Source organism: Carya illinoinensis, chromosome 3 (assembly GCF_018687715.1).
Source record: "Carya illinoinensis cultivar Pawnee chromosome 3, C.illinoinensisPawnee_v1, whole genome shotgun sequence".
Taxonomy (NCBI): domain Eukaryota; kingdom Viridiplantae; phylum Streptophyta; class Magnoliopsida; order Fagales; family Juglandaceae; genus Carya; species Carya illinoinensis.
In genome coordinates, this window is record NC_056754.1 from 32,300,451 (window position 1) to 32,326,636 (window position 26,186).

General features: G+C 36.3%; 3 protein-coding genes across 4 annotated transcripts; 1 reads left to right on the plus strand and 2 right to left on the minus strand.

Moving 5' to 3' along the window:
• Positions 1-3,508: 3,508 nt before the first annotated feature.
• On the plus strand, positions 3,509-6,622 carry LOC122304127 (glucan endo-1,3-beta-glucosidase 12-like). The gene is made up of 4 exons (XM_043116208.1): positions 3,509-3,932; positions 5,205-5,708; positions 5,826-5,856; positions 5,960-6,622. Exons 1-4 carry the CDS (start codon positions 3,872-3,874, stop codon positions 6,126-6,128), a joined length of 765 nt encoding a protein of 254 aa, XP_042972142.1. The 5' UTR covers positions 3,509-3,871; the 3' UTR covers positions 6,129-6,622.
• Positions 6,623-10,844: 4,222 nt separating this feature from the next.
• LOC122304129 (transcription factor JUNGBRUNNEN 1-like) lies at positions 10,845-13,932 on the minus strand. Of its 2 annotated transcripts, none has more exons than XM_043116210.1 (3): positions 13,664-13,932; positions 12,416-12,723; positions 10,845-11,619 (listed from the first exon to the last, which is right to left on the minus strand). In XM_043116210.1, exons 1-3 carry the CDS (start codon positions 13,866-13,868, stop codon positions 11,221-11,223), a joined length of 912 nt encoding a protein of 303 aa, XP_042972144.1. In that variant the 5' UTR covers positions 13,869-13,932; the 3' UTR covers positions 10,845-11,220. The 2 variants fall into 2 exon arrangements, with proteins under 2 accessions (XP_042972144.1, XP_042972143.1); XM_043116209.1 differs by having other exon boundaries at positions 12,416-12,726.
• A 9,404-nt stretch (positions 13,933-23,336) lies between these two features.
• Positions 23,337-23,960, minus strand: LOC122304736. Its single transcript, XM_043117006.1, has one exon. The coding sequence runs from the start codon at positions 23,958-23,960 to the stop codon at positions 23,337-23,339; it is 624 nt and encodes a 207-aa protein (XP_042972940.1).
• Between the last annotated feature and the right edge of the window lie 2,226 nt (positions 23,961-26,186).

Sequence of the window (26,186 nt, forward strand, 5' to 3'; positions counted from 1 at the left end):
GATGGACTGCAGCCCGAGTCCACTGCTCATGATGCTGTACTCTGTTCCATTATAGACCCTATAATGTCATGGTTATCCAATAGTTTAAACTCGATCTTAATGATTTTTTCCCCATTAAAATGGGGTAGCAGTTTTATCTCGCAACTAGGTGATTGATACTAGGAGAATCTTCCTTTATAACAAAGCAATTTACTATTAATATACCATGTGAGTCCCAAAGTCCTGTCACCGTGACTCTCTTACACGTAGGAGATGAGGTGCTGAAAATGAAATACAAAGTGGGTGTACATTGTATCTTAATCCATGTTACATTATGTCTTGTTTAATTACACAGATAAAATAAGATAAGATGAGATGATAATTAATAGTTAAATAATATATTATTATAATATAAATTTTTAATATAATTTTTATTTTGAAATTTAAAAAAGTGGAATTGTTTTATTTTTTTTTATGTGTGAGTTTAAAAAAATTATAATAATTATATGAGATGAGATGATTTTCAAACCAGACCTTAATGTCAAATCAAATAGGGGATTGATATAATGACAGTTTGCGTAGTCGAACCGGTGAACTGTGAAATTATGACTTGAGATTTCAGTCTAAATGTTTAATTAAAGGAGTGAAAAAAAAAAAGAAAAAGAAAGAAGAGAATGTTTGTGATAGCTGTGAGGCAATTATGTTAATTGATTAATATTCACACGCCTTTAACAATTTTATACTTGATAATCTATGTCAAGGCACAAGAAATGAATTGTCTAATGTGAGCAACAATCAAGAAGCGCCTTTATGTGGAAGGTGTTGTTTTTACTTTATATGCATTTATAATTTATAAACAAAGGAGTCTAGAAAAATACTACAACCATAGGCATATACATACATTCATAATCCAAATGGTCAAAAGTGCAGGCATAGGATTGAGTTTTGGATTGGCCCACTTTGAGGACAAATTTCTCCAATTTAGTTTGCTTTTTGACTTTGGCCCCCACAGATAGGCATCTGCTCCATGTTCGTCCCAATTATAACGCTAATCGAAGACTAATTCAACTCGAAATTAATTCTGGGTAATTGTAGCGATAAGTGACTAATGGAAATATAATAAGAGGTGGTTGATATTCATGGGAAACTTGTGAATTACTTAGGTAGGACCAAGGAAACGAAATCAATCTTTGAAATTCACATGGAGTTAATGATTAATGGTGGATGCCTGCCTGCTATGAGTTTTCTAGGAAGAGTTGAGAAGCCAGCCAGCCTGAGGACTGATTAGACTACCAGAGGTTGAATGGAAGAGCAGTGTGTGTCACCAAAAGTGAGTACTAAAAAAGAGGTTAAAGGCTGTTTGTTGACAAATTTTGTGTAGGACAGGTTGTGTCGTTGTGGCACATGACCTGATGGTCTTGAACGTCAAGTCACCACTCTTTCTTTACAAACAAGTAATCAGTAAAAGTGGAAATATTTGACATGATTGTAAAGCTACAAAGGAAAATGAAATGTCACATTCTGAGTACGCAGTTTGGTAGTAGTAGTGGTCATCTGATCTAACTACACAACGAACCCTAGTACCCTAACGACCATAAGAAGAAGGAAGAAAAAAGAAGAACAGAAAAAAGGCTCGTGAGAAGAAAACTTAACTTCCAATTTTAGTATCTCCTTTCCGTGACACCTCCCTTTTCTTTGGGGTTTTAATCAATTATGTGCTAAATGTAATCTTAAGTCTTGGGCAGGAGAGGAATACGATTTTGGGTAGGAGAGAATAGGACGAGATATATCCCAAACAAAAACTCCTGTATCTTAAAATAGACCATTTATCTAATTGGGGAACCGAATGATTTCGATTTGAGGCTACAGCCAATAGAGGGACATTGCGATTGGCTATTTTGGTAAATTCATTAAATATTTTCAATTTCAATAACCTGATTCCTAATTCAGGAAAAGCGATAACTTAGAAGGGATGGTGGGGAGGATTAGATAGTCCATATCTCTATCTATTGGCACCTCGAGACACATGGTTATATTGGCGAGCGAGGATCATGTTGTAGTGGGGAAGTGGCGAGGAGCGGTGAATCTTGAGAGACTTGAGAATAGAGAATGTTTTGAAATTGTGAACCTGTAAGGTTCTTGCAACAACAACCTTCTGCAACACAACTCAGTATGCACACATAGAACAAAGAATCAAGAAACTCACAAAAGGAAATAAAACCCAAGCTATTGATGAATTTTCGAGGAATTATCAACCTTCAAGACGCATACTACAAACAATTAAAATGCAACTACGGGAATTACAATCAAACTGCAAATCGTGCCGTTTCATTAAAACCCTTCACCAAAATGCAACAGCTAAGACGCTAAATGGCTTCCTTCCCATTATTCAAAACTCCCTGTTTCATTAACTCTTTCATATGGTTATTTTCGTTACTCGACCTTCATTACATAGCATCTCAGAACCATCTAGCAACCATCCTTCTCCACCTCTTCAAGCCCTTGCCCAAGGCACCCGAGATAGAATCCGCAATCTTATCCATTGCCCCATTAGGTGAAAAGTAATATTAGTATAAGTTTCAAATATACAAGTCTTATACTAGTCTTTTATAAAAATGTAAGTTCCATTAAGAAAGAGAGTTTTTCATGTTTTTCTACAATAGCGTCCACTTTTTTTATAAAAGGCTAACATAAAATTTATACATTTGGTTAGAAATGCCTCTCTCCAATTTTTTTCTTATAGTTTTAAAATTTCATTTTATTTTTATATATTATCTATTTTTAAGGATGTGGTTTCTCCAAAATTAAAATTAAAACTATGTTTAGGGAAAATAATAAACTTATTAATATAGATCCTAAAATTTTTTGTTATATAATATTGAGCTTCTTAATATATAATTCAAAGTGAAAATACAAGAAAAATTATTTAAAATTGATGATTTATATGAAAAATAGTTTATAGTTATATTCTTATGATTTTTTAATCTCTTTTTGATTATGTTTGCAGTCATATGATGTGCAAACCCTGCCTACTCTCTTTAAAAAAATATGTAAATTTAAGACCCATATAAAAAAAAATCATTTTGTAATAGTGGATCCCACTTTTTTTTTTTTTTTCAAATAGACCACATAGAACTTGTACAATCGTAACATTATATATAGCATTACTCTTTACATAAATGTATCATATGGTACAAAAAAGAATGCCTAGAGCTTACACACTCTAAGATAATATCTAGCATTATTCTTTACATAAATTTGCCTCTTGACACAATTGCTAGTCTCCGCCACTAAATTTGGAATTTGATGAATATGTAGATGCCATCTTTTGAACGGCTACTGGTGAGCAAAATCTTTGAAGTAGATCATTTGTCCTACTGGAGACAAAATGTAGAATTAGCAATCGTTTAGATCAATGGTGGTGACTGGAATTATTCGTCCTATAAAACAGTAAAAGGAGAAGCATAAAGAAAAGAAAGGCAAAATGCACACATCATCGCCATCATTACAATCATCACTTATCAGCCCACATACCAAACCTATATTCCATAAAATTGTCTCTTTACTTTCTTTTTTCAATCTTCTTCCAAACTTTTCCCTCCTTTTTGCAGCACCTCTTGCTTGCAACTTCCTACACTCTCCCCATTCTCTCTCTCTCTGTCCATTTCGATGCACTTACTCTAGAAAATATATTTAATGTTCGTGTCAATAGGTACACGCCCTCTTCCTTCCCAACAAAATGATTGAAGCTCAAGATATCGTTGCTTCACTTTCTCTATTTCTAACCAAGTGAAAGGCAGAAGAAGAGAAGCAGATAATCTTAGAACAATAACAGAGGAAGAGCAGGTGCGAAAGGACAAGGCATTATACAGAGAAACCAGAAGGATTGAGGATGGATGAAAGGGGCTTTAACTGTCTCATATTTCTCCTACTAGGTCATTTCCTCTGTTCAGGTGCGCTGCTTTCTCTGGTTTGCTCTGCTTCTTTTCTAGTTCAATCTTTGTTTCATTAGCAACTCCAATTGGTTGTTTTTCCCCCTTTGATACTTGGCTCTCTTTCTTTGAACTTATATTCATATGTTCTTTCCGTTCCTTAGCACCAAAAGGATTTCTTAAACCTCTGATGTTCATTTGGTTATAAATATGTAATTTCTGTGCTCAAATCATAGTTCGTACTCTTATCTGGCAACTCCAATTGGGCACCAAAGTGATTCCTAACAAGAAAGATGCTAATTCGAATGCAGTTGTTTCTCTTTGAATTCATAAATCTATTCCTTTAATTTTCTTCCTTCGTCCGATCCGGGAGGTTAATTGAAACATCAGATTTTGTGGATGAACGTTTTGTCAATTCAAAGGCAGGTCTTATGGCTTGGATTCGTGCCTTTTCTGGTTATGCTTTGAATTGATACTTCTTACGCTTTACATGTTGGACTTCGAATCTCTTTGCTTTTGCTTTGCTGCTCTCTCTCTCTCTCTCTCTCTCTCTCTCTATTGTTTTGTTCGACAATGATTTTTCTTTCACCAGATTGATCTCATTGTATTGGGTACAGCTCAGTACAAATTACTCGGTTTTTCAAATTTTCAATGATGCTGTTTGCTCGATTTCAAAATTTTGACCTTTTCCTACTAATTTTGTGAATTTTTTTTATGCTGTTTAATACTTATGACCTGTGTGCTGTGGGATTTTCCACGTCACAAGCCTATTTGTTTCAATTTCGTGTCGTTTTCTTCTCATTGAACCAGTTCGTTCCCGCTGTCGGATTGGGTTTATCAGCCCATAATCATCTTGGTCGAAGTACTAAATTGGGCACTTAGTATGGGACATAGAAATGACCCAACTAGTTTTTCAATCGGCTAGGTCCATTCGGGATCCGATTTCTCTTCCTATCAAACAAATTGGACTCTAGAACCTTATTTTACTCACACCATATACATATATGATTTACGTGCAAACACGTTACCCGTAAATATATTTAAGATATACATATATTGTTATGTCTATTGATGTAATACATTAGTTATGTGTTTGGTATGCCAATAAACAGTCATAAAAATAAATTTTAATTTTTGTGTTAATACAGGCCTTGTGTGTTTTTACGCTTTTCGTATTACAATAAAAAGAGAACACTAAATGAGATTTAGCACGAGGAATTCTCTATAAATGTTGAGAAAGTAGTACTATAGACAAAAACTAAAGTTTACCTCCATTTTAAACTTCAAGTACAGGTTCCACTTTAACAAACAAGATGTCAATGGGGCACGTCAAGGCAAAAGTCCAAGAAGAGAAACAGCCACAATTCACTTCACCAATTTCCACAACCCAGAAAGACATTACCACTCCAATCACAACGGTTCCTACAGTAACTCCAACCACGCCTTCTTCAACAACACCAACAATAAATCCAAACTCATCCCCAGATTTAGTCATTCCAGCCACCGTTACCCCAATTGCAAACCCAGTTGCTTATACACCACCTGCGTATTCAGGAGGAGCAAGCTGGTGCGTTGCTAGTCCAAGTGCCTCCAAAACAGCGCTGCAAGTAGCTTTAGACTATGCCTGTGGTTATGGTGGTGCTGATTGTTCAGCAATTCAGCCTGGTGGAAGTTGTTACAACCCCAACAACCTTCGTGACCATGCATCATATGCGTTCAATGTGTATTATCAAAAGAACCCTGTTCCAAATAGCTGTAACTTTGGAGGAACAGCTGTTACCACTAGCAGTGATCCAAGTAAGCTGTCTTTTTGTATTCTTTTGATGCATGATCTTGTTTTATAACATCAAGCAGTTTCAAAGTAACATTGGATTATTATGCTATCCTTTTGTACTCTTTTTACCCTCATCGCAGGTGCAGGGACTTGTCAGTATCCATCCACTAGGTGAAATCTCCTAACTAGCTGTTAGTTTCATTTATTTTGCCGCAACCACTTGAGCAGGAAAGAAAACCTTATTAGTGTTTGGATTGGGATTGCATGCTTGCAGCACAAGTTCATCAGTGTTGAACACAACAAATTCAAGCGGCTCAACGGTTTTTGGTGCAGTTCCTTCTGGCCCCTCTCCTCCATTAGGAGCTGCCAAGTTACACAGCTCACCAAATTCCATCATCATGGCATCTCTCATGATCATGTTGCTGGCCCATTTTCATCTCTGAGAACGACTCTCAATAGTTTCAAGTGCAGTTCCTTCTGGCCCCTCTACCCAATTAGGAGATGCAAAGTTAGACAACTTACCAAATTTGTTCATCATGACATGTCTCCTGATCATGTTACTGGACAAATATCATCATGGCATTCAATACATTGAAGAGAGAGCGCCACATGGTTTTTGCAGCCATAATTTTGAATTGGGGTTACTCATGGACTTGATTTGTATATTACATGTTAGTGATAAAAGAGGGTCCTCTTAGTGGGGAAGGGCGGGAGCAATTATGGTAAACCAATAGTATAGTTTTGTTTCTTACTTTTTCCTTTTTCCTTCCTTTTTTTTTTTTTTTCCCTCTATTTTCGGTGTTGTTATAACAGAGACATACGATTGGGCTCTTCAAACTTGGTTGGGATCTTGTAATTATATATGGTACTGAATCCATAAACCTTGTACAGATTCTCTAAACCATACATACAAGCAAGCTTTTTATCTTGCCTCCCACCCACTTCGTCTTTTTTAAATATTATCACACGAATGGGTGCTATTATGATTAGAGTTTGTGAGATTATTTTTGTGTAATCACTTTGTAGTTAAGAGTACTTCTCTTATGATTATCCTCAGATAAGGAGCTTATCTCCGGTTGCACTGTCCTAACCTTTTTACCCATAAAAAATGGTGATCTTCCAAGTCTTTTAAATGCTATTACTGATATTCTTTTCTTTTTTAATCACGACCCAAGGTGACTAAACAAGAGTCATCAAGAACTCTTCCATAATTACTACACCGACTTGCAAGTAAAACGATTCTTTCAAAACACCCAACAAAACATTAACGACGTGGGTAAGAATTATGTCACAAGTTTGACCAATCAAAATGATGTGAGTTAAGAGGTGGAATACTTTCTTCATCAATTATAGTTAAGTAGATATTGTTAGAATTTTCAGAATTAATATACATGTATGGGTGTGCATCGACTTTGTTGGAATTGAAATCTCAAAATCTCACTCCAACTCTGACATAATTGGAGGCTGAATCCAGCCTCAAACTCCGCCTTCGATGTGCAGTGAATCTGCTCCATTTCGACTCCGAAAGAACGGAGCGAATTAATGTCAGATTGGATTGGTAACATGGATTCTAAAAATAAAGCATATCCGTCTATGGTAAAATCTTAAGGTTTAAAATCAATATCCAAATAAATGAAATAATAATATTATGTTTACAATAAACTCAAGCTTGAAGGTCCTTTGAAATCGACCTTTGCTCCGCCGGTACGTTTGAGAATGATAATAATTTGATAGAATAACTTAATCCATTGCTCTAATTGAGATTTTTGGAGATTTATAAAGCAATAAAATTTTATAAAATTGTCAAGCCAAATAGCCAATAGAAGAATGACAAGAATGACAAGTGGCATGAGGACGACTTACATGGGCTTGTTAATTGATTCATGGCAAGTCATGGAGGCTAGATGTATATGAAGAAGGCCCAAAACTGAATTGATGGTCCAAACTCGATAAGAAAATGGCCGAATAAAGGTTAAATGTAAGGTCCAAAGTTAAGGACCAACTTAATAAGCTAATAAGGTTCAAAGATGTGCACCCTCAAATTTCACTTGGGATTTAACGAAATTTAAAACATCGAAATATATAATATAAGGTTATTTGTCTCCGTTCATAACATATAAAGATACAACTCACCTATCTAGTATGCAACTAACAATATGAAATATTTGCAATGGATGAAATTGTTTTCTTTGAGCAATATTATGTACTAGAAGTAATGTATTTAAAAAACATAAATATACTTTATGAAATTTATATGATAATCGATATCCAAAATGTTATTGTACTTGTCCAACAAGTCTATAATATAAATAGTACTGGAGACAAAGCTCCCTAAGTACATGAAAACTAAGGTAACTGTGAGGCTAATTCATTGAGTAGCTCGTGCAATTCGGACAAGGACACCATAATAATATAATTGAAATGGAGCATCGAAGGGATGGGCTCCATGTTGTGTCGTCGCTGTCTAGTCAACTGCCTCCAGTCGATCATTTGTTGCATCTCCTCATCCTTGCACATAATCTTCTATTTCAGGGAAATGGCAGTTGGGACTATTACGGTGAGATTTAATTACAAATCTCAGTAAGTTAACAAACAATTTAAACTGACAGTTTAAATATGCATGCATGATAGTAAAAACATGAATGCATAGTCATAATCATAAATAAGCATGACATGACTTAACATATAACATGTCATGAACTGACATGACTTAAACAAATCATGAACTGAACTTTAAACTTGACATGACATGAGAAGAATTGAACTAACGTGAACTTAAACATGACATAATGCTGAAGTTGAACTAAACATAAACTAATTCAAATGAATGTTAAATAACATGAACGTGAACGTGAAATACATGACTTGAATTGTATTCTTGTCACATGGGATTATTACCATAATGAAGTTCTTGAATCATGGTTTTACCACAATAGTGTAGTTTTGTTTCGTGGGTTTACGACAATAGAGTAGTCTTGTCTCATAGAGTTACCACGATTTAATAATAATGACTTGAATAATAACTTGGCTGTACATGGACCTTATATATCTCTAGACTTGGAAAATACTGTTTTGGGAGACATACTTTGAACTTGACACATGACATCACGTGAAATGAAATGACTAATAGACTGACGTAAAGTAACGTGACATATACGTGAGATGAATGATATGGCATGACATGAAACAGACAAACATTTTAGAACATGACATAACGTGTAACAGATGAACATTTCTTGATATGACATAATGGGTAACATATGAACATGTCATGATAGAGCATAACGTATAACAGATGAACATTTTATGACATGGCATAACGAGTAATAGATAACTTTACGTAACAATATATATATATTAACAAACATATTTCATGATAGAATATATAGTGTAACAGATAAATATGTCGTGATAGAATATAATATGTATAATAGTCACAAATGTAGTGACATGGCACATAATGGTATATACGATAATAGAAGTACATAAATAATAGTTCTCTTACCAATCACACATACATAACAATATGATAATAAGTTAGAAGTTAACTTACAGTGATTATCGTGTTACTTGGGACTAAGCATAAAACACGAGAAACTGTAAGTAGAGATTCTAAAATTTAGAAACTTTATCACTAATAATGACTTTGTAACATGGAAAATACTAATTTAAAATAAAATTACCATTTCACCCTTTACATGTGGAAAAATAACCATTTTATCCCTAACTTAAGGATTTTACATCCTAACTCTAAAAATCATCAAAATTTACGTTCCTCATATAAATTTTGTCATAAATTAAAATATCAAATTAGAAAAATTTAAAACAATTTACAACCATAAAAATCACACCAAGGCCAAACACTCCCTTAGGCCATTCCTCCTTATTTTTGTTGCAATTTATCTAACTTGAACACTCATGTTTAAACCAAATTATTGCAACATAGATCATCACATCTTATACTCAGAAGCATGCTTAAAACATGTCCGAGAATACCAAAAATTTAAAACTTTCTTCTAACATATTCATAATACACTCTTAAAATTTATCATGCTTTGAACCGTCAAACACAAATCACCAAAATACAAAAATCTAATTTGAAGCACTCAACTTTAACACTTCATCAAACAAGATTTTCTCAACTTTGGTCTTGATCAACCCTTTTGATCTGAGACATATCTTGATGAAAACCACAAACTAAAAATATCATATGGTTTAAAAATATGTCACAAAGTAGGTCCAAGCTTTGAACTTATAATCACATGAATAAAAATAAGCCAAAATATAGATCTAGCCCAAATAATCAAACTTTTGATTTTCTTGCATAAAAATCATATCTTTACAAATTAACTCCTAAAATCTTCAAACTAACATCCTAACATGTAGAGAAAAGGTTTAAAATCATTAAATAAAATTATCAAAGTATTCGAGCAATACAAAGAACAATAGTGCTTGCCATCAATCTCCTCGAGCAACAAAACAAGTAATAGTGTTCACCACCTCGACAATCAACGTAAGTAGTAATGGTGCTCGCCATTTCGGTGAGCAATATAAGGAGTAATAGTGCTCACTATCTTAGGGAGTTACGTAAGGGTTACTAGTGCTCGCCGAGGTAAAATGAGTACTGCCTCTCAGCAAGCAAAATTGAAGTAAAGTATCCGTAGCTGATCGGGGACAAAATGGGAAAGGGATTTAGATGAGACAAAAATAATATGTGATATTATAAATTTTAAGAAAACATTGTTAGAATATTTTCAGTTGAAAATTTTTATTGCATTTTCTCAGCATTTAAAAAAGACTGGGCCGTGACATATGGTATCCTGTGATATGATAAAATTATAACATGTCCATGCTCCGAAAGTACCTAGTAATTACTCGTACTCACACCATAATTTTTCTAACATCCACGAACATATTCAACCACATATTCTCGAGTACTAATGCTCTTACTCTTCTTGAGCTCTATATTTTCTGTTGTCTTCTTCAATTTTTGCATGCATGAAGCTATACACAAATCCAAATTCTTAAGAAGCTTTGTTGACACCTGAGGCTATAGGCGTTTTTCCATTATAAAAGAATATAACAAATAGAACGCTATGCAAATAAATCATTAAAAATACAAATCCTTTTATATTTGTATATGAGAAATAATAACCTAATTATGAGAAATCTCAAAAGTATTATTTATGATTTGAACAATATTATAGTTAAAAGGAAAATTACTATTCATCATCTTTATAATCAATTATCATTTATCATCTCTTGATGTAGCATGAAATTATTGTTAGATCGATAAAGATAAGATAACAAACAGTTTTCCAAATATTTTATACTACCTCAAGAGATTATCAATGATAACGACTAAAAGCATGATGAACATGAAATATCTCTCTTTATGCTAAAAAACTCTGTCACGATAGTGATCGCTAAACAAATATTTATATGAACTACAGTTAACCCAAGAGCCAAATTAAAGAAAAAGTAAAAATGAACAAGTCACAGCTCACTGAACAACTATATATCTAATTATCTACACTAGTTATAACCTTGTGATGGATCATTGGCTAGCTGAACCACTGGTCCTAGCTCATCCCAGCTTCCGTTAGAAAAGAAATAATCATCTGCGCTTGGGTACCTAAAACTTGAGTAGGATGATGGAAATGGACATTGGTTTGCAGAGTTCAAGTACTGTCCCGCAACAAAATGGTGGTTTCTTTCATCAAACTGTTGGATGAACGGTTTTCTTTCGTCACTTTGTTGAAGGACCGAGTCTTCAAAACTAATGTATAGCTCCCTGTTGTCAGACTCCAAACTACATGTTTTGGAACATGAATCTGTCTGATTTTGTTTGCACGCGGTTTCTAATTTCCAATTGGCTGGATACTTTTTATAAGATGCGACGCGTTTGAATATTCGGCAAAGTGTCCAAACTTCCTGCAAAACGGCCATTAGAATGATTAAGTTGGCTTATTATATATGGCAATTGCTTTGAAAATCGATGATATCATCGAAGTCTTTTCGAAAGTTCTTAATTAATTTTCTTACTTGGCAACCAAATAGTATATGTATGTAAGAATACAATTTTGGACTAAGCAAACAAGATTTGAAGTGGATTATCACAAACGTACAATAAGCTCCAAAAGTCATCGATCTTATAAATTAACTTCTACCTATTATATTAGAAGAGCTGATGATTCACGGGACGGCTTCAGCACCATGCATCTACCACAAAGAGAGTCCATGTGGCAAAAAATAACATTGTAGAACATTTAAAAGTAATGAAGCAAAACTTGCAGAACTTTCCAAAAAATCTTATTCAAGTTCATATATATAATAACTAATATACATGGCTTCCACTCTAACCTTTAACATTCGAATAAAATCTCTAATGGCCGATCTCTTCTTAATTTCGGTTTTACTGAGATAGGTTCCTAGTTGTCAAGATGTTTCATCTTTCCTCTCATATATTTCCGTGGAGAAGTTCTAGTACTGATTAAGTGATACCGTTTTGGAAGTTCAAAACAAGTTTCATACAAGTTCTGGAATTATGCAGGTATTCACGCCTATACTTTAACATCGGTTTCTTGTAAGTTAAGGGTATACATATATGTGTGTGTGCGCGCGCGCGCGACGTGTGTATGTGTGTACTTAGATGCATGCAAGGTGTGTAGATGATTAAGGACAATAATATTTAATTAAGGAAAAGCTAGATTGATGAGAATAATCTTACGGCTTCTTGAGCAATATTGCTGGCAATCGTGAGGTTGCTACTTTTAGCACCGTTTGGTGGAAGGCGAAACTCGTGCATCATCCAATCAGTTTTAGTACCTTTACCAGCACTTCCACGATAGTAGACTAAGGACTTCTTGAGGCCAATGCATTCACGAGGTTCGTGGACTGAATATATGGGTTTATCAATGCCTGTGGCTTTCCAGAATCCAGAGCCTGTGACTCTATTAGGTCTGATGCTGTTCCTATATTTCCTCCCTCTTATGCAGAAGAAATACCATTCCTTGTCCCCAGCGTTTGTAATGTCTTCTTCTTCATTGTTAACAGATGGACATAAATCAGAGCAAATCGTATACACATGACACAGATATATAGATATATATATATATATATCTATATATATAAATATATAAATAGGAAGCAAGACAAAACGGTTTCTCTACACTTTTGAGGTAATTAGTATACTTATGGTTGCATGCTGATGTAACTGAATTTAGAAATTGAATACAGGGAGGTTAGTTAGACCAAACGCTTATGTCCGTTTCCAAGGACCGGACTTTTTCCACGCATCTAATTTGAATTCCCCATCAAGAAAAGTTTTACGCTAACAATCTCTTTCGGTTTCCCCCTTAACACAGTGCATGTGAACATCATGACTCCTGTTTGGATGGCAAGAAGATGAAATTTTATGGCACTGCTTTCAGTTAGAAAAATATAGATCTGCGATTAATTAGAATTGTTCGTTTTTTCTAATATGCGTTAAAGACCATCATACGATCTAGGAATGCTGTGGCCCTAGCTAGCCACTTGCTTTTCATTGATCTTTGAAAGTTATGTCATTGATCGGGTGGAGATTGTGAAATTGGAAGCTGCTTATCATGTCTTATAATGATATTGCAAGTATTGCCAAGTCACGTCTAAGTCTATACTAACCCTAAACTATGGTATATAGAAGAAGCTAAGGTTACTATTAATTTGAGGCCCGTGAATTCATTAATGCATGTGTAACTTGACAGGAACGTACGCTTTCATCAGATCCAACTATATATCCCATCTATGATCGAGCAACGACTGTTATTAATTAAGACTTGTCATGATCATGAGCCTTGATCTCTACCACTCATTCTTGTGGTCTAAAATATATATGTACTGGTTTTACGATGGTACGCATTTTATATATATATATTTGAAATCACCTGGATATATATATATGGAACAAATTACTGAAAGCAGAAGTATTACTACTTACTTGGAAGATCCCATGGATCATATTTGTATATGTCAATTTGTTTGATGAGTTCGATACTGACTGGTTTCTTCTCCACCTTTCGCCGCAAATAAAACCCAACAAGCTCTTCATCGGTTGGATGAAATCGAAAACCTGGAAGCATAATTTCTTTATCGTTGCCCTTATTTTTATCGTTGTATGCAGAGCTCACCTTTGCTACTTCCATCTTCTCTCTCTCTCTCTCTCTCTCTCTCTCTCTCTCTCTCTCTCTCTCTCTCTCTCTCTGTGGAACATTAGCTATACTTGAATAAAGTCTTGATCGACTAAGAAGCTTCTTATAATGGGTAGAATCATAACATCTGGAGGGAGGTTGTTTTAGTCAAGTCAGGAAGGGACTTTGATTATGAGATTATCAGTACAAGGCCAAAAAATTCATTGAAGAAGTCTTCCATTTGCTGATAATTCATGACCTGATAATAAAACAAAAGTAAATGTTGATTCTCTAATAAAACAAAAGGCTAAACACGGATTAATTAAGGTTAAAAAGCACGCAACGATGGCCCGTTGAAATTAACAAGATCTTGCCACAATGAGAACCTTAAAAGTCCACTTCAGTGGGCATTACATTTTGACTTAGATCGGCCAACTTGCGCTAGCATAGAGAAAAAGTCAAGCTAGAAGCTTTCAAACAAATTATAATGTGAGGAAAAAATATTTGACAGCAACCAGGGAAGACTATATAATATATATGTATATTCGTATCCAGAAGATATATATATATTTATACCAATATCCTTTTAACAGAACTAATAAACCAGCTTCGCCCTCCTTTATAGACTAGATTGTCAACTTGGACAATCAAGCGCCTCTACGTATGAAAATAGTTGTTATATATATATATATATATATTCCGTTCTTACTTCCCTTTACTATTTTACTTTTCCTAAAGCCGCCCACGAAAAGCTTTTCTGGTAATAAGATTATAACTTACTATAATTTCTTTGCTCTTTTTTATTTTTATTTTTTTCTGCTTGCTAAGCAGATTTGAATGTCATATTTTTTTTCTGCCTGTGTGATATTATTGTTCCCATATATAGTCTATACTACCGTGCACAAGTAATATTAAGATTTAGGGCTGATTAGGGGTTGCCTCAGAAATTTTAGAAAGTGCTTAAATAGGTTTAAAAGCTCTTGATATTAAGATTTGGATGCTACGTATTAAAATATTTTTTTAATTTTAAATAAATTAAAAAATATGTTTGAGGCTTTTTCTTAAATGTGCTTTTCTAAATAATCCAGAATATACAGACTTTAAAAATACTACCAATGGGCGAAAACACTCATATAATTTTAAGATAATTATAACTTTTAAAATTTTAAAGATATGGGATCATAATCTTTAAAAAAAAAAGAAAATTCAAATAATCGCCATTTTTACCTCATAAAGCACTTTATAAAATTGTTTTAAAAAAATTTAATATGTTTGAAAGTGCTTTATATATAAAATTACTAAATAATAAATAACTTTCTAATAGTAAAATTTATGACTTAAGCTATATGTTTTAAACCATAAAACTATAAGCTATATATTTCCTATCGCAATTCCAAACATGCACTTAGGCTGTCCATGCTTTTATATGCACTTATTAAAACATGTAATTTAATATTATTTTATATGCTATATATATAATTTCTAAACACAAAACTCTTCCTTTGTTAAGCATATTATCTTTTTATCATTTAAATTAGATTAATATAAATTATTTTTAGAGTTAAATTTGAAAGGTCATAATATAACCCTTCATCTTCTTGTCAACGTTACATAAATTTATTACCAGTAGTATTTCATTATCTCGTGACTCTTGTGATTCTCACGCATATTATTATTATTATTATTTTTTGAAAGGTGAAACACTGTTCCATTCATTAAAGAAGCGGACAATTACAACTTTTGACCTGTAAAATACAAATCAAATTCTAGCCTTTTATCGCTCTCCAGCCCACAAATTTCTTTGCAGCTGACAGGGTCTTGTCCAATACTTTCAGACTAACAGTCTGAAGACAGGCCTCCAGACTAATCGTCTGAGAGACTTAACTCTGTCTTAGACTACTGTCTAAGCAACTCCCCCTCCCATGGAGTGGAGTACAAAACTCTACGGTCCCTCGATCCTAGAGACTGTTTCCTACTACTACCTAAAACAAACTAAAAACTGAAAATATAAGAAAAATCTTCAAAAACAAGTGATACGCTGAGCAAACTATAACTAAATGGGCTTAAGCCCAACCCAGCCCAACAAAAGCCCGGCCCATCGAGAGAGCCACTTAGGGTTTCATCGCTTATGCCAGCTGCTCCCTCTCCGTGCCGCGTTCTCCCTCCAAGCAAGTGCAGAGGCCACCAAAAGCAGAGTTCTCCTCCAAGCTCACGGCTCCAAACACAACCTTATACATTAAAGCAAAGCTGAAAGAGCACAATGGAGCCCTCCTCCTTTCTTTTCTACTGTTGTGCAGTACATGAGTTGCTGTGCCGACCACCACGAAGCACGGAGAGCACCACGAAGCCTTTCCGACGTGACCCAGAGTTGCTACTAGTACCACCAACTCTCTGTTCTTTCAAAACATAGCAGCACACCTCTCTTTGTCTTCTTTGGCTACGAATGTTCCTCTCCTCAAGGCGGCGCCATAGCTAGGGAGCAAGAACCTGTCACCCTTAAGCCACCATAACTCCCAAGCACTGACTAGAACTAAACCAAAATAAGAAAACTAAAAAAAGGGACAAAAGAAGAGAATGGAAAAAGCATGAAAACACTCGGCTCCCCCCTCCCTCTGGAAAGGTTTTTCTGATAAGCTTTCTAGAGAGAAGGAAGACTTTCTCTCTCTATCGGATGGGGATTTGATCACTGATTCTCACCCATATTATTACTTCTACCCTTTATTACCGCTTTATTACATGTCTAGTACTATTGTGGACTTCTCGTGGTCCCTTTGCTTTATTCATTATGATCATCATTTTGTATTTTTTTTTGTTTTTATGTATTTTATAAATATTAGTAATCCAATAAGACCATGTTTAAACAATTTCACGTAATCAAGTTATAAACAAAATTATAAATTGAATAGAATTTAAATACTTAACAATCATGTCTCTTATATCGCGCAGGTGTATGAATAGTGTTTTGTTTTAATACATACGAGATAAGGGATCAATCATTGGTTCTTTTAACGAGAAATTAAGGTGTTGTCAATCATTGGAATTACAAAAATACCTTGCCAACACAGCATCAACATGCAGAGCTGCCTCTTGACAGAAATAATAAACTCTCCCTCATGGAATGCTTTGGAATTCTCACGCATAACAAAATGTGACGAGGTGTACGATGGAGATCCAATCTTGTATTATGTTTGTTACGATTTGGTATTGTAATACTGCCTATAAATGCTTTGTATTCGAGCACTATTGTAATTAATGAATTCCAATATACAGAATATACTCTTGAGAGATTTCCTCTCCTTTCTAGCCTTTTGTTAAGCATGTTCTGTGCCTTACTTTCTTTTACGCAATATGGTACTAGTAACCTAATAAGGACTCATGTCCAACCTTCTTGACCTGTTATGGCTCCTGATAAACCCACCTCCTCTTCCCCTCCACCTTTCCCCTCCATCATCACCAACCTAGCCACAAATTTGGTTACTATAAAGCTAAACATCGACAATTTTCTCCCCTAGAAAGCTCAGATACTACCCTTTCTTAAAGGTCATTGCCTCTTCGATTACATCGATGACTCTATACCTTCCCCTCCACCCATTGTGTATGGCAAACCAAAACCCAGCTTTTACCCAATGGTCTCTTCAAGATCAGTTAATTTTCTCGACAATCAACTCTTCCTTGACGGATAATGTTATTGCCCAAGCGCTTGAATGCACCACTTTGAGTGAAGTCTGGAATGCACTTTCTTCCTTATTCTCTACTCGCTCAACTGCTCATGTGATGTAGACGCAATTTCAATTGGCCACCTTAAAGAAAGGCTTTGAAACAATTTCAGAGTACTTTAACAAAGCTACAACGCTTTATTCCTCCCTCAGCACTGCGGGTCATCCCCTCTCACCTTTGAAATTCAATATTTATCTCTTTGTTGGTCTAGATTCCGATAATGAATCAATTGTCACCTCCATTACAACTTGACTTGAAACACTCTCGTCTGCCTAGGTTTTTAGCTACCTTCTCAATCATGAGTCACGACTAGCACACCAAACACACTCTCTACTCTCTGCTAGTCCCGTCTCTACCAACTCGACCATCACTTAGAGTTCTTCTTCCCCTCCAACCTTTAACAAGGACGTGATCGTGGAAGGAGAGGTCGTGGTCCTTCTACTCCTCATTCCAATTTCTTTCCTCCAAATTCATCTCAACACCCAACATGCCAGGTCTGTCACAAATCTGGTCACACGGACATGTCTTGTTACTATAGGTTTGAGCATGTTTATCAAACCCCTCCTCCTTCCTCTATCCATGCCAATTATACTACCTTCCCCTTTGTTCCTCCCTCTGTCTCTAACTAGTTTCCAGATACTACTGCTACAAATCACTTTCTCGCAAATTTTTTCTTAAACATTTATTACATGTGCCTTTAATCACTCGTAATTTGCTTTCTGTTAGATAGTTTTGTGTTGATAATGCTGTGTTTTTTGAATTTCACTCTTGGGGTTTCTTTGTGAAGGATCTAGGTACCTAGGAGGTACTTCTTCAAGGCCATGTTAAAGATGGACTCTATGTACTTCAAGCTGATGCAGAGGCCCTACCGAAACCACCTCAATCACCTCTCAAACACATCATCCCTACTCAACCTCATGCACTACTTGGAGAACATACAACATATCAGATTTGGCATTACCTCTTGGGTCATCCCGATCCATGTCTCACCTCACTTACCACAATAAATTTTCATTTACCTATCTCTATAATTAAGTCATCCTTTGTGTGTCATGCTTGTTTACATGCAAAGTCTCATGTTCTCCCTCACCCTCCTTCTCCTTCCAGTTCATCTTTTCCATTTCAACTTTTATTTTTAGATGTATAGGGATCAGCTCCTATGTTGCAAACCAAAAGTTTCAGATATTATCTTTCAATTGTAGACGACTTTACTAAATATATATGGTTTTTTCCTTTACATGTTAAATCTGATGTTGTTGCAATTTTTCTTGCCTTCTTATGGTATGTCAGTAATATATTTTCTTCTAATGTTATATAAATTCAATCTGATTTTTTTTTGGGGGGGGGGGGGGGGGGGGGAATTTCGACCACTTAATACTATACTCAAACAATTCGGCATATCTCATAGAATTTCATGTCCTTACTCTCATCCTCAAAATGGGAGTGTAGAGCATCGTCATCGACATATTGTCGAGATGGGACTCTCACTTTTAGCCCATTCTTCCATGCCTACTAAATGCTGGGTTGAGACTTTCCAGATAGCTACATTCCTCATTAATAGAGTGCCTTCCTTTCTCTTCAACCACGTTTCTCCATTTTAGGCCTTATTCAAGCATATTACTCTTTCTTACGCATTTTCGGCTCAGCTTATTGGCCAAACTTAATGCCTTATAACAAGCACAAAATTGATCTTCGTTCCCAACTCTGTGTCTTCATGGGTTACACTCCTGATCACAAATCCTATAGCTATCTCCATGTTCCTTCTGGTCGTGTGTATCTTTCTCAAGATGTCAAATTTGATGAATCACGTTTCCCGTTTGCTTCCAAGGCCTCACACTCTTAGTTCATACACCCCACAAATACCTAGTCCACTAATTCCACTGTCCAACCCACTAACCCGGTGATACACTAACCCAACTTATCCCTTCTCCAATTCGATCCACATCCTCATCCACTAGAATATTCCCTCCTTCTCCTGAGAGTTTTTCTTCCTCTCCTTCCTCGACCTTCTCCTCAAACCCTAACCCTAATTTCCCTCTACTTCCCTCCACCTCTCCATCGGTGCTCCCACCTATTGCTGTCTCCTCTATCCACCAAATTATCACATTGTCTAAAACCAACACACGTCATCCCCTCGTGTGCACCGATGGCACCATTCCCTGGCCAAACCCTAAATCAGACTCCCTCACCATCTCTTAATCATCCTCCATTCCTGAAGAACCCTCATGCTATACAGAAGCAGCCAAATACCCTGATTGGCGTGATGCAATGGCCACCGAATTTCATGCCCTTCTACAAACCCATACCTGGGATCTTGTACCTTCCTTCCCTCACCTCAATATCCTTAATTCAAATGGGTTGTCAAGACCAAAAGAAAAGCTGATGGCATCCTCGAGCGATGAAAAGCTCGTCTCGTTGCTAAAGGTTTTCAACAATAACCTAGTCTTGATTACTCAGAGACCTTCAGTCCTGTTGTCAAACCAGTCACTATCAGACTTCTCCTCTCCATTGTTGTAATCCAAAACTGGCCACTCCATCAGCTTGATATACAGAATGCCTTCTTGCACAACGACTTGGAGGAGGATGCATATATGCATCAACCTGTTGGGTTCGTGAATCCTGACTTTTCTCACCACATCTATAAGTTATGAAAGTCCATTTACGGTTTGAAACAAGCCCCTAGGACTTGGTTCTCCAAACTGAGCTCTAAATTATTTTCCTTAGGTTTTCATGCTTATGTTTCCAATTCTTCCTTGTTTATTCTCTCTGCTGGTTCTAATTCTATTTACATTCTCATTTATGTCAATGACATTATTGTGATTGCTTCTAATATCTCATTGATTCATGATTTTATTACTTCTCTTCGTGGTGACTTCGCTGTTAAGGATCTTGGCACGTTACATTTCTTTTTGGGTGTTGAGATTTCTCATATAACCTTTGGCTTGTTTATGTCACAGACCCGTTACATTTATGATCTTTTACATAATACCAACATGCACAAGTCTAAACCTATGTCTACCCCTATGTGTGCCACTGTTAAACTTTTGGCTCTTGATGGGCCTTCATTTGAAGACCCTTAGCTTTATCAAGATGTCATAGGGAGTCTCCAATATCTTGTCTTTACATGGCTTGACCTTTCCTTCGCTGTCAATAAAGTGTGACAATTCATGTACTCCCCCCATGTCTCTTATTGGCAGGTTGTCAAGCGTATTTTACGTTATCTTCGTCTCACTTTTAATTTTGGTCTTTATTTTTCACCATCCTCTTCCTTTGATTTTACTGCCTTCTCGGATGCCAATTGGGCAGAGTGTCCAGATGACCGTAAATCAACCGGTGGCTTTTTATATTTTGGCTCTCACTTGATCTCTTGGGACTCTAAGAAGCAGCCCACTATAGCCCCGTTCCTCAACAAAGACTGAATACAAAACTATGGCTAATACCACATGTGAAATGCTTTGGATTCAGTCACTGTTAAAAGAGCTATTTATCTCCTTAATTGATCCACCAACTTTGTGGTTTGACAATTTAGGGGTCACTTATTTGTTTGTTAATCCTGTTTTACATTCAAGAACTAAACATGTTGAACTTGATTTTCATTTTGTAATGCAACTAAAACTGTCAAAGTTTCATTTGTTTCAAGTAAGGATCAAGTGGCTGACATCTTCACAAAGCCTTTATCTCTAGTTTGATTCAATTTGCTTCGTTCAATTCTCACTATCTCCCCTGTGCCATTTGAATCGAGGGGGGCTATTAAGGCTGCAGATTCCTCAGAACTACAAAAAGACCTTGCCAATGCAGCATCAACATGCAAAACTATCTCTTGATAGAAATAATAAACTCTCACTCATTGAATGCTCGGGAATTCTCATGCATAACAGAATGTGATGAGGTGTACGATGGAGATCCAATCTTGTATTATGTTTGTTACGATTTGGTATTGTAATATAGCCTATAAATGCTATGTATTCGAGCACTATTGTAATAAAGGAATTCCATTATAGAGAATATACTCTTGAGAGATTTCCTCTCCTTTCTGGCCTTTTGTCAAGCACATTCTGTGCCCTACTTTCTTTTAATCTATACAAATGAATAGCTATTCCTTTTGTTTGATTGTCTTTTTTGGATGATGAATAGTCATTCCATGAGATTCGTCACTAACCATTCTTCAAGACGAGGTGTTAGGGAGAATTTTCATTAGGGGCCTAAAGCCCATGCTGACAGTCCCAAGCTCATCACCTTCCCCCTGCCCCATGAGTTAAGATATCACCATTCCAAACCTATGAAGGCCCCCCTTAGTAGCTCGGGGAGGGCCCTTGATCTGTATGGGTGGAAGGCAATCACCCATGTTGAGATGGGACATTGCTGGAACAGCGTGGGAAACCTTGGTAGGAGGAAAGGGAGAGAAACATGCCAAGAAGAAGGGACGGAACTGAGCAGTAACACCAGAGGACCATGCTCCATTAAATGAAGATACCAGACAACTACATCGCATTAAATGACTGATACCAGGAGACCACGTCGCATTAAAGACAATATGGCAGTGGAAGCTCTGGGAGGGGTCTCCCTCTTCTCCAAAACGCAGGGTATGACCTCCTGGCTTGAGGAGCCGAGTATAAAGGGACACTCAGAGGGATCAATTGATGACAGAAAAGTGTTATTAGACTTTTGTATTTTCTTTGAAAAGCATTTTCCAAAAACGAAAACTAACTTAGGCATCAAAGGCTTCCCACGCCATCGAGGGCTACTCCTTTCCTTGTTGCAGGACATTGATCAAGTGAAAACCCGGACTGCTGAGTAGCTTAGACCCCTGAGTAGCCTAGCCCAAAGGAGTATGAAACACGACGTTAGCACGATGAATAGTTTTTCCTTCCAAAAATGGAAGAAATGACTATTCCAACAACAAAATGTGTAAAATTCTAATAATTATTTTTTTAAAATCATGTTGGCTGGCTGACCAGCCACCAATACACATGGGGTTGGCCTGAGCAACCCAAAAATGTCATTATGGGTGTGGTCCAACCATCTAGAGGAGGTGTAACTAGTCCGATTTTGTATAAATTTTGGGACCGAATTGATATACACTGACTTTACATTTTCAAGAACTGATCCCGGATCAGTTACCCTCTTAAACTGGTACTTCTAATTTTACCGGTTCTAGTCCGGTTCAGTTTGATTTTTCGATTTTAATGAACTGCTAATGTAATTATATATATTATATATAAAAATTATATATATATATATATATATTTAAAATTAAAATTTTATGTTATAAATTATAATATAAAATTATTTTATATATAATTATATATAGTATATATAAAAATTTCCTATATATATTATATATAAAAATTATATATACATGTATAAAATATTTTATAAAATATTAAAAATTATTTTATATATATATTTAATAAACCGGTTCGGTATCCAAAACAAGAATTACCTTTCAGGTAACCAAAAATGTACTAAAACTTTTTAAGTTTTTTTTTTTTTCCTTGAAATGAAACTTCTACTTTCATTAACTTAACAAGTATTTACAGATTCCAAGTTATCTTAATAGACAACTCTTTCCACTACATCATCTGGAATTTAAATAGCTTCTTTGGCAAGATTATGGGCACAAACATTACCACATCTTTTGACATGTGAGACCCTCCAACTAGTTAAGGATACAAGCCTAGTTTTTATATCACTAATGATTATTCCCACTCTATCCCATCTATCTATTTCTTTTTCTATTCCTTTTACAATGGTTAGAGAGTCCCCCTATTTTATAACTGATCTGTATTCCATCTCATTGGCCATTTTTGCTGCATATAATCCACCTATACCTTCAGCTAGTAGAGGATCCATTAGACATGGTTTTGAAAGTTTTTTGGTAGCCAAGATTCTGACTGCATGATCACGAGCCACTAGCCCAATTCTTGCTCTTCCTCTTCCTTCATTCAGACTTGCATCCCAGTTAATTTTGGTTACCCCTATTGGTGGAGGTTGCCATCTGTTGTTTATCTCTGCATTCCTTCTATTTTGCCTCATTTGTTTTTGCTGTGCAGCTTTATATTCTTCTAATGTCTTCCCTGCTGTCTTGAATAAGGTATTAGGATGAGTGAAAGCATTTTCAAATACAAACTGATTTCTTCTATGCCATATGTTCCTTGCTATTATTGCAAAAAGTGCCATTATATCTTGATCATAATTTGACATTAATGCCTCGACTAACTCACTGAAGTTTACATACCTGATTGAACATTTTTGTAGGCCAGATAGAGCATGACTCCACACATCCATTGCTGAAGAACAATTCCATAAAGTATGTGCCACATTTTCTTCCTCTGTTTTGCATATTGGACATTTAGGAGATTTAGCAATTTTCTTTTTAGCCAGGTTCATTCTCGTGGATAATGATTCAAGGCAGGCTCTCCACATGAAGTTCTTTGCTGCATTTGGTATTTTTAATTTCCAACAATTTGTCCACTCTGCATTCTTAGTATTAAAAGTTGATGGTTGACCTTCACTTGTATTTTTCAATTCCATTTGAAGATGATATGCACTTTTCACATTGAAATTTCCATTCTTTGTTCCTAGCCAAGTTAATTTGTCCTCTGCACCACAGGAGCTAATTGGGATTTTAATTATTGTTTCAGCCTCATTTGCTTCAAATATTTCCTTGATCAATACCTTATTCCATTCTTATCCTGATTGGTTCATAAGATTTGCTACCTTAGCTTCCTTTGACAGCACCTGATTTGTAGATTGAACCTTGTATGGAGTAGGAAGCCATCTATGCTGCCAAATGTTTGTGCTCTGTCCATTGCCAATCCTCCATACTAATCCCTTCTCAATTAGGTTTCTAGGTGAACAAATGCTTCTCCATATGAATGATGGTCTGGATTATTGAATACATTATTAGTCTTGATCTTACTCTTTCTATTTCTCTTTAGACGTAACTATTCTGGATGGAAAAGTAAATATTTTTAGTACTAAAGTAACTTGCCCATCAATATAACTCCTAAGAGTTGGCTCAAGCGATAAAAGATCTTGGATTTGAAGGTATACTCCCCAAATTTAATGTTTAAATTTTTTTAGATGTAAACTATGATAACCAGCTTTTACGTGTATTTTTACTGAAGGGTTGTTTTTAATTTAATTAATATATTGGTTTATTTATTTTAAATTAATGTATTTTAAATTGATTTTAATTTATTTGATGTTGTGTTTACTTTATTTAGTCGTTTTACGGTTTTTAAAATCGTTTTCGGCGGATCTGTTTTTGGTTTCCAGAGTAAGGATTGGACCTCATTTCTTTTCTTTTCTCTTTTTCTTTTTCCCTTTTTCCTTTTCCTTTTCTTCTTTTCTTTCTTTTCTTTCTTTTTCTTCTTCTTTTCTTCCCGTTTTCTCTCTCCTCGCGAGCTGCTCTCTTCTCCCTCTCCTTTCCGTCGCCACCCCTTTGACTGCCCAGTTCTTCGCCGTCTAGCCGCCGTGTAGTGCACCACCCACACCATTCTCTTCCCCTCCCACCAGAGATCATCCCCACCAATTTTCAGGGCCATCCGACCAGCCGTTAGCCGCCACGCACGGCTGGAAGTCAGGGCACCAACCCTATTTTTCCTCTCTGTTGCCAGTTGCTTTTGCAGCCCAGAACCGCCGTTCGCCGACCGCGTGGCCTACACCACCCACCCAATTTTCTTTCCCTCTCACCGGTGAACATCCCCACCAAGTTTCACCTCCATCCGAGCCACCGTTAGCCACCACGAGCTCCTCCAAGCCACACGGTTTTTCACCATTTTCGGCGTTATCGTTCCACCTCCGGCCACCATCTCTTCACAGATTCTTCCCCCACCTCTTACAGTCCTAACCCACCCAATTTTGGCCTTGATCTATTGCCGGAGCAGCTCCCATGAGCTCAACTTCGTTCAGCCCCTTTTTGGCTTTCCAACGCCAATTCCACCATCACCCACGGCCAAAACTTACTTCCCTTAGCTTCATAAATATCTCAAGACCATTCCCTATCAATTTTGTGCCTTGGTTTGTTCCCGTTCAAAAGTTACTTACTTTCCTCCGCCTTTTGCAACGCTGCGAGCTTTCAAAAAATACCGTATATCGCTGTAAGTATTTTCCAAACTCTACTTTTAGATTTAAATATATTTTGTTCATACAATAAATATTTGCTGTTGGTTGGCTGATTCCGGACTGAGTTCGAGGAGTTCGGGGGTCGGATGGATTGAGGACGGAGTTGCTTGAATTGTTGATTTATGGTTGGTTGGTTGGTTGTTTTGTGCATTGAGATTTCATTTACATAGTGCATACACGTGCATTTTATTTAAATTGAGAAAATTATGCTTTGTTGGCGTAAATAGATTTTGTGGGTGCGTGTGTCTCATAAGCCCAAGCCGAGATGGGTTATTATCTCGGTGGAGCTCCTCTGGTCACTTGGGAGCATAATATACTGAGTGACGTCCCCTAAGTTATCCTAGAGCAACAACAGGAGCGGGTGGGATGGTAACGCTCTACATACCGACTCCGTGGCCCTTCACTAGCGAGGGCTAGAGGATGCTTGGCCCTTCACTAGCGCGGGGTGCGGAACTGGGCATCGCTCGCTTAGGTGTCATACGCGTG